General features: G+C 53.2%; 2 protein-coding genes across 4 annotated transcripts in view; one reads left to right on the forward strand and one right to left on the reverse strand.

The window, feature by feature from the left end:
• The window catches only part of LOC120875145 (cytochrome c oxidase assembly factor 8), a 26,525-nt gene extending 25,886 nt beyond the window's left edge, over positions 1-639 (reverse strand). Inside the window, exon 1 of the mRNA XM_040256846.1 lies at positions 447-639. Coding sequence (XP_040112780.1) covers positions 447-569 — 123 coding nt within the window. The 5' untranslated portion in view covers positions 570-639. The remainder of the gene's footprint in view (positions 1-446) is intronic.
• The window catches only part of BAG5 (BAG cochaperone 5), a 7,215-nt gene extending 671 nt beyond the window's left edge, over positions 1-6,544 (forward strand). Inside the window, exons 1-2 of one of the 3 annotated variants that reach the window (XM_040256842.1) lie at positions 660-945; positions 2,482-6,544. In XM_040256842.1, the coding sequence (XP_040112776.1) occupies positions 2,510-3,853 (1,344 nt within the window). In that variant the 5' untranslated portion in view covers positions 660-945; positions 2,482-2,509 and the 3' untranslated portion in view covers positions 3,854-6,544. Of the gene's footprint in view, positions 1-659; positions 946-1,261; positions 1,354-2,481 lie in introns of those variants that run through there. The other 2 variants (XM_040256845.1, XM_040256843.1) reach the window with 2 other exon arrangements.
• The last annotated feature ends 2,785 nt before the right edge of the window (positions 6,545-9,329 follow it).

The raw sequence follows: 9,329 nt of genomic DNA on the forward strand, positions 1-9,329 counted from the left end.
AGGGATATAGGCACACACCGTTTAACTGTTCAACGTGTTGAACGATCCTACGAAATACGATAGTAATGTTTGTCACCACTTGAAGAAAAGCACTAACAATCTAAATGCAGCCAAACGCGCTGGCGCGCGCACACATTCTCTTCATATCAAGAGCTCTTTAACCATAAAGACTAATTATCCTCGACAAGAAATACGGTACAAATCAACTTGCTAGCGGACTCTGCCCCTACTTGACAAAAGCTCTGTCAAGAGCCCCGGGATGGCGGCGACGCAGGAGCCTCGGAGGCTCGGGACTGCCCCACTCTCCCCGCCGCCTGTGTCCGCGCGGCGGAGCGCTGGGCGCCCGGCCCGCGGACCCCGCTCCTGGGGAGCTCCGCCGACGCGGGCGACGCTACCACAGGGGTCCCTGGGGGGCGCGGCCCGGCCTCTCCAGGAACCTCACTCACCCGGCTCGGCGCCGCATCCCTGCGCTCGGCGCCGCGCTCGGGGGCGAGCTGACAGCCGCGGCCCGAGAAGGCGCGGCAGAGAGCGGTGACGACGAGCCTCCCCGCCGGCCGCCGGGGCGCCATGGCTGCCCTCCGCCGACTCTCGCGCCGCACGGCAGCGTCGCGCCGTCGCGAGGCGCTCCCTTACGGCACCGTCGCAAAGTCCGCGGGAGGGCCCGGCGCGGCCGACCGTGCGCTCGCGCGGCGTCTGACAGGCGGAGGGCTTGGACTGACGGCGCGTCAGGGCAGCGGCTCCTCGGGAGCTGCCCTTCTCGGCGGCTTCTGCGCCGGGCGGCCGGCGGCGGGCTCGGCCAGGGGAGAAGTGCGGCGCGGACGCCGGAGGACGTTTTTCCCGAGGCGGGGGGGGTGGGCGGGTGTTCGGCCCGGCCCGGGGCGACGGCGGGAGCTGCGGAGTCGCAGGGCGTCGGCGGCGAGGCGCTCCATGGCGCGGGCGGCACAGGTGAGCGAGGGCGGCCGCAGCGCGGCCCCTCTCCCTCCGCGCGGGCGGTCCCGGACCATCCCCGTCTCCCGGGTCCGACGCGGCCGGGCCCGAGTCCCCTCCCTCCCCGTCGGCTCGCCCGGCCCGGCCGAGCGCGCCCGCCCCCTCCCCCGCTGGCCATTGTGAGGTCAGGCCGGCGGGTGCGTCGTGGGGTCCGGGCGAGACGCCCGGAGCGGCCGCCGCGGCCAGTAGCTGCCGCCGCCACCGCCGGCCCCTTCACCGGCTGCCCCGTCCAGACCCAGCCGGGAGGGCTGAGAGGGATGCAGCTTGGGGCCCGGCTCCGGTGCCGCACCCCGTAAAGGGCTGACCTACCACCTGGCCACTTCACCCGCGGGACGCCAAGACCAAGCCCGCTCATACCGCGTCTGGGTAAAGTGCCGGGAGGGCAGGGCGAGGGGGGAGGAAAGAACCCAGGCAGCCCGCCGCTCCGGGCCTCTCCGGAGGCGCGTTCTTGGCTCGGACACCCGCAGGGGATTAGTTTCGATTGAGCATCCATCCCCCGCCCGTGAGCGTTTGATAGTAACCCAAGAACGTGGGTGGGGGGCAAATGCATTAAGCCACTCTGGAGCCTTAATGGGAGGCTGATGAATGAGTTAGTCATCGTTGTCTCATTGTCTTGGGGTGTGTTTTGGGGGGGGGAGCATAACAGGGCCTAGGGGGTACCAGGCCTCCAAAGCCCAAGCTAGTGCCCTTATCATAAGGCCAGGCGCCTTCCCTGTGGAATTTCAAGCCTCTGCAGGGAAGGTTTATGAGGTACAAAAAGGGTGGGGCGAGAAACAGGGCGTCTTTCCGGAAGTGTTTAACGGGTGGAGAGGCATGTAGAAACGGGGACTTCCGCGAGGGCCTGCGAACCCCATTGTTTGTTTCAGTGGCTCAGTTCCTTTTACGGGAAGCTAGGCCGGGTCGGTGGAGAAGGAAATGGCAACCCACTCCAGTGTTCTTGCCTGGAGAATCCCAGGGACGGGGGAGCCTGGTGGGCTGTCCTCTCTGGGGTCGCACAGAGTCGGACACGACTGAAGCGACTTAGCAGCAGCAGCAGCAGCAGGCCGGGTGGGAGTGCTTAGATGCCCCCAAAAGGCCCGGAAGGTTATAAGAGCTACGGGTTTACTCTCCACAAAGGTGCCCTTCTCTTGCCAAGAAGCAGCTTCCAGTGTGAAGACCTAAGGTGCTTGTGCTTTTTCCAAGCTGACAGCTCAGCCTCATGCCGTACTCATGTAGGCACACGCTGTTCTCTTTCACAACTGAGGAAACTCGAGGTTCCCAGGCCCAGCACTCCAGCTTATCTTCCACACGGCGATAACCCAGTCTCAATCGCTGCCGTGTGGAGGTTGCTTGCAGGAGAGGGGTTGATAGACTCTGATTTCTGTACTGAAGTGTGGTCTTTGGATTGCAGTGACAACAGGCCCTTTCGTAAGCATATCTTTTTAGGATGAGGTAATACACAAGTACCATTCTTCAGGCTTTGTGGTGTAACAAGTTATTTTTGTCATCTTTTAGTGCTTGTGAAACTGAACACAACAAAAGTATGGAGATGGGAAACCAACACCCTTCTATTAGTAGGCTTCAGGAAATTCAAAAGGAGGTAAAAAGCATAGAACAGCAAGTACTTGGTTTCAGTGGTCTGTCAGATGACAAGAATTACAAGAAACTGGAGAGGATTCTCACAAAACAGCTTTTCGAAATAGACTCTGTAGATACTGAAGGAAAAGGAGATATTCAGCAAGCCAGGAAGAGGGCGGCACAAGAGACAGAGCGTCTTCTCAAAGAGTTGGAGCAGAATGCAAACCACCCACACCGGCTCGAAATACAGAACATTTTTCAAGAAGCGCAGGCCCTGGTGAAAGAGAAGGTTGTGCCGTTTTATAGTGGAGGCAACTGTGTAACTGATGAGTTTGAGGAAGGCATCCAGGATGTCATTTTGAGGCTGACACATGTCAAGACCGGAGGCAAGGTCTCCCTACGGAAAGCACGGTATCACACCTTAACCAAAATATGTGCCGTGCAGGAGATTATCGAGAACTGCATGAAGAAGCAGCCTTCCCTGCCGCTCTCTGAGGACGCACACCCCTCTGTTGCCAAGATCAACTCTGTGATGTGTGAAGTAAACAAGACCAGAGGCACACTGATTGCCCTTCTGATGGGTGTGAACAACAAGGAGACGTGCAGGCACTTATCTTGTGTGCTCTCGGGGCTGATGGCTGACCTGGACGCTCTCGATGTGTGCGGCCACACAGAAATCAGAAACTATCGGAAGGAGGTCGTGGAAGATATCAACCAGTTACTAAGATACTTGGACTTAGAAGAGGAAGCAGACACCACGTATGCATTTGACCTAGGACAGAACCATTCCATTCTGAAAATAGAAAAGGTCCTCAAGAGAATGAGAGAAATCAAAACTGAACTTCTCCAAGCACAGAATCCTCCTGAATTGTACCTGAGTGCCAAAACAGAGCTACAGGCTTTGATTGGACAGCTGGACGAGGTGAGTCTTGAAAAAAACCCCTGCATCCGGGAAGCCCGGAGAAGAGCAGTGATTGAAGTGCAGACCCTCATCACTTACATTGACTTGAAGGAAGCCCTGGAAAAAAGAAAGCTGTTGGCTTGTGAGGAGCACCCCTCACACAAGGCGGTCTGGGACGTGCTGGGAAACCTGTCGGAGATCCAGGGTGAAGTGCTCTCCTTCGACGGCAATCGAACCGACAAGAACTACATCCGCCTGGAAGAGCTGCTCACCAAGCAGCTACTCGCCCTGGATGCGGTGGACCCGCAGGGTGAGGAGAAGTGTAAGGCCGCCCGGAAACAGGCCGTGAAGCTGGCGCAGAACATCCTCAGCTATCTGGACCTGAAGTCGGACGAGTGGGAGTACTGAGCAGCCAGAGAGCCTGCGGCCCCTGCTGCTGGCTTTGCGCTCCATGCGCACAGCTGTGTGTCTGTAGAGAGCTTTCAGCTCGTTGAGCCTGAATGTGATTTATACATGCATATATCAATCTCAGTATTTAATGATTTAAGCAAATTATATTCAGTATCTGCTGCTTTTGATGTTGCAAAACAAATATTACAGCGTATTAACTTTTGCATTTGGATCACTATCCTTATGTTGTGGTGTGGTTTTTGGGGTTTTTTAAAAAATCAGAAAATGAAATGGGGCAGCTTTTAAACCTTTTTTTTTTTTAGCTTTTAAAACATTTTTAATGGTTGTTCAAGCATTAAAATACAGCTATTTCAGAATCTAGAAATATGTCATAAATACTAAGACAATTATGAGGAAGGGGGAAATTTTTGGTTAAATAGAAGTAAGGTCCAAGCACAAACACAGTATAGTGATATGTTTTGTTATTATGCTAAATAAAGAAGGATTTTTTTTCATTCATAAAACCCAGTGGTCCCACCCAATTTAATAGGGTGAGAATATGTTTTTTCTAGATGGTTGGTTCTTTGATAAACATGCTTTTGCTTAAAATACAGTGTCTGTATGTTCCCCTATACCCTGCCTTTGGGAGGGAGTCTTATTTTTGTGAGTAATATAGGAAAATTATGAAAATTAGTAGCAAAAACACCTTTGAGACTGCAGCGAAGAAGGGCTGAAGCACCAGCTGATACTTTCAAGTTGTTTTTGTTTATAAGATCTAAACGTATAATTTCCCTTAGAAATCAATAAGAACATTTAAATGAAGTTAATGAACTTTTTTTAAAAAAAAGATAAAACACCCACACCCATAGTAAGATAGTGAAAAATAGGAATCTGTTAACAGTTATCAGGTTATGCTAAAATAAGCAAAAAAGTCTGCACATTGCATAATGGGCTTCCTCAAAATGGACCGCCTTGCTCCACATTCCTGATGCAGTGAGAGCAGAGGCCGTCAGCAGCCGCGCAGGACCAGGCCTGCCAGCTTGTTGAGCTCCTGGCCCCTGCTGTGCTCCTTAGCTCGTGTTACTGGCACATGGATGTTTCTCTAGTGCCTGAAAGGGCCAATAAGGTCTTCTTCCACTAAAGGGTATACATATTTCTGTATGTTTTGAGGAACCAGTTTTACAGTTGCCTGTTGATGTGAACAAAAGAATTTCCCAAAGTTCTGAAGTGCCTTGATAACATGGTGCCCAGCATGATAACAACAAACTGCTCTGTAGTCATCCTCACGAAACAATCCTATCAGAGTACATCTTTTGAACTCTGAAGTAATCCATTGTTTTCTTTCAGATATTAATTTGTTAACTTTGTAAACAGCTGAAAAATAAGGTGGATAAAGGAATAGCCCTAAATACCTAAAAGATTAAATGTGTGGCCCTAAGGAATCTCCGCTTTGTCTCAGTGCTGCCCGATAATGACGAGCCGTGACGTGTCCTTCCTACTAGAAATATCCTAGATTCATAGGATAGTGGGGTCAAAGGGCAATCGGAGGTCTTTGGGTGATGAACCTCCCGTCTGCACATCCAGTGGGCTCTCAATGCCCCTTATTGGTAGCTCATTCCAACCAAATGAAATCTTGTTAAATTCTTGTTAAATTCAAGCACAGTTTGAGTTATATCAGTGGGCGATCAAGGCGGTAACCTCACTTCAGACGTACCCACATCCTGCACCAGGCCTCCTGTTCACGTTAACTTCAGATTTGAAAGTTCATTGTCAGCACTTCCTTTGCCTGTCCACCGTTATCTGAAAGCCCATCTTCTCCTCCCGTTCATCTCCAGCAGTTTCCCGTGACTCGCAGAGACGGCTCAGACGGCTCAGCTTTGAGCGTCAGGTTGAGTCCAGGATACTGAGCCGTCCAGTCATCTCGGATTTCTCACGTGGATTATTTTGGTCCCTGAGATAATCAGATCAGCCTTGAGTGACTGCTGAGGAGTGACGTCTCCTGACTTCAGTCTGCTCTAGCTCCTTGTAGCTGATGACCCTCTTCCCTTGATGAGCCCTGGCTACACTGGGTTTAGCTTTCCTTCTCCCTTGTTGGGAGGCATTGTGTGACCATGGGCTGCTGCATGTAATTTGTTTACGTTGGGCTCACCGCATTGTATTTTATGATCTTACGTGAAGAGAATCTGTACTAGAAGTAAAACCTACCTACCCCCTCAAAGTGTTTGGCCTTGGGCCTGCATTAAACTGTATCATACTTGCTCATGCAAAAAAAAAAAAAAAATGGCTGGCAATGTTTGCTTTCTTTACCTTCCTCAGCATTGCTTCCAGGTCGTTCTTGCTCCAAGTAGACTGATCAGCCTGTAATGAAGTAGTTACGAGAATCAATGTAATGAATGTGTCTTAAGTACAATTTAATGCTCTATTTTGCTGAACTGCCTTGGTATAATACATTGATATTTGACATGATTTAGTATATTTGAAAGGCTTAGCCAGTATTTTTGTCATTTGTTTTACTTGGCCAGTTTCTAATCTGTTTTTCTTTTCTTTTCTTTTCTTTTTTTTTTTTTTGAGGCTCTAAGCTTATCCTGTACATACAGGTTTTTCTAAACAAAGCTCTTTAGCTTTTAACTCATAGTGTTTTTCTCAAGAATAATTGGAGAAATCTTTGCCGTTGATGTCAATGTGTAATAAAGGTGTGTCTTTCCAGTGTGTGGTTCCCATCCCCCTCCATCAACCGTGTGACTATTGTAGTACCATGTCTGAAATAATTCAGCATTATTTTGAGATATACATACTAGTATACCCTTAATTATTGATGAAATAAACAAAAAATCTCTTAGCTTATCTTTGCAGTGGAGAAAGGCTGTGAGTCTGAGGTGTGAGTTCTGTTCCCATGCTCTCACCTTCGGGTCCTGTCTGACTTGGGTGTGTCCTGGGCCAGGCCGGGGCCGGGGGCGCCTTCACTCTAGTTGGGGGCAGTGATACAGGGAGGCAGCTTCCCTGAGCACAGACCAGGGTTGGGGGGGCTGGGTAAAGGGGTAACCGTTCCCGTTCAAACAACCCAGGAGGCGTGAGGGCCAGAGATCCGGAGCAGGCGTGGCCTCAGCCCTGCTTTCCTGAGGAGGGTGCCCTCCAGCTGCCCTGCACAGGAGTTGCCCCAACATGTAAGAGGGAAAGCTCTGCGAGCATTCTGGAAAGAATGTCTTCCTGGAGAAAAGGTTTGAGTTAGTGTGCTATGGAAACTCATTAGTGGAGACCTACTTCTGACCATTTAAGCATCTCCTGCTCCGCCAGCCCAGCCAGCTGGGCGGCGGCACTTCTGACCAGTCCTTCCAGCGTTTCCAGAACGTTTGGACGGTTGCCCCCTCGTCCACCTCCTGGCTCTGCTTCCCTGAGGACCTGTTGCCCTCGCTCATTACACGGGGGCAGCAGCTGGTTTTGCCTCTCCCCAGCCTCTTCCTGCAAGCCCTCCTCTGTGTTCTCCATGTTCCTTCCAGTGATTCAAGCAGAGAAGCCATGTGGCCAACCCTGGCCCGCGGACGTGTGACCTGTGCAAGGCCAGGGCCAGGACAAGCAAGTCATAGAGGTTCAGAAGAGAGACGGGGGAGATTTGACTTCCGTCTCCTGTCACCCGCCAAGTTGTGCTCTATCCCATCAGGCTTGGGTTACCAACGTGAGAAACCATTGTCAAGGCCTTGCCGTGCACTCGGCCCTGTGGGCTTCCTGATGGCTCAGCTGGTAAAGACTCCGCCTGCAATGCCAGAGACATGGGAGACGGGTTCGATCCCTGGGTCAGGAAGATCCCCTGAAGCAGGAAATGGCAACCCACTCCACTATGCCTGCCTGAAAAATCCCGTGGACAGAGGAGCCTCCGGGCTACAGTCCATGGGGTGGCAAAGGGCAAAGGGTCAGACCCAACGGAGCAACTACTGTCTCAACCAGACGCGGAGGTGGTGGAGAACTCAGTGAACCAGTCGTCCCGCCTCTGTCTCAGGCAGAACACCTGGAGGTCAGAACTGGGCAGGTGCATTGGAGAGAGAACGTGGGCGCCAGAGGCCAGGGAGGCTGAGGTTCGGGGCTCAGGGACCGCCGAGGCTGGTCAGGAGCGAGACAGCAGAGACCCCAGAGCAGGCTGGGCGGCAGTGTCGCACAGGGGCTGAGGGGCGCAGCACAGCCAAGCCGGGCTCTGGCCTCTGGGTGCAGAAGCGCCAGCTGTGGGCCTGCGTGGGGCAGGTGCAGGTGTGGGGGAGGCCCGGCTGTCAGCGTGTCTGCTAGGGCCTCTGCTACCATTGCATCACCTCATCCTTCAAGCCATCGCTGAATGAACCTTTCCATCTGCCGGGCCCTGTGAGAAAGAGCTGACATGCGTGTTAAACTCTGGGAACCCTCCTAAGGGGGGGTTTGGTACTAAATGTATTTCACTTGCTGAAGCCCTCACAGTGAACTGGGAGGGCAGCCCGCAGCCCATGCAAGCACAGGGCCCACCCGGAGGGGCCCACCCCCGGCTCTGATGTCATCCACAAGGGCCAGCTGGACAGGAAGGGGCTGGGGGCACTGAGGGTCAGGACCCGGCAACTTGTGGTTGGCATGTCCCCCCGGGGAGTCACAGACCTGAGACCTCGGGTCCCCTGACTCCCTGTTTGAGAAACACTGAACGCCACACTGCGTCTTCACTCCTGGGTCACAGCAGAAGGCTGCTTTTGTATAATAATCCTTTAAGCTTCTGTGCCTTTTCCCTGTAGCCTCCGGCTTCCTGGTCCTCACGCCCACATGAGCGTCCCACCTCATCCTCCAGGGGACTCAGGACACAGAGGGAAGGATGCCAGGGCAGGCCATCTGTGGGTTCTGCGGCCTCCTGCCCATCCAGTGGGCATGGCCAGGTACCCGGCCCCCACCAGGGCCCACTGCCCGTCACTCCTCGGCCAGGCGGTGACCTCCCCAGCAGAGCCGTCTCTCTGTCCTTGCTGCCTCAGGCCCTGGCAGTGGGAGGCACTCGGGTCTCCTTTGGACACGCTCCTCTTTAGAAAGTGTCCTTGGCTCCTGGCACATATACACCTCCCCCAAAACACTTGCTGATAAGGTAAATGGAAAGTCTCAGATCTTTACATCACTTCATGGACTGTTTAAAATAGGGAATTCCCTGGCAGTCCAGTGGTTAGGATCTGGCACTTTCACTACCAAGGGTGCGGTTCAACCCCTGGTCGGGGAAGTAAGATCCTGCAAGCTGCATGGTGCGGCCAAAAACCCAAATCAAATCAACAACCCTTTTTTGCTTATCAGGATTCCAAAACCCTTGGTCTCCCACACCTGCAGCTGAAACCCTGGTATCACTGGCAGGTATCACCAGCGCCGGCGTGGCAGGAAGGACGGCCAGTTTGGCATGTAACAGTCTTGCCTCTGAGCAACCACACTTGGCTGAGCACCCAGCTGGGTGAGATGCCAAAGGGACACGGGGTGGGCCCCCGGGGTGGGCCTTGTGGCTTCCTCTGTCACC

Source organism: Oryx dammah, unplaced genomic scaffold (genome assembly GCF_014754425.2).
Source record: "Oryx dammah isolate SB20612 unplaced genomic scaffold, SCBI_Odam_1.1 HiC_scaffold_16, whole genome shotgun sequence".
Classification (NCBI taxonomy): domain Eukaryota; kingdom Metazoa; phylum Chordata; class Mammalia; order Artiodactyla; family Bovidae; genus Oryx; species Oryx dammah.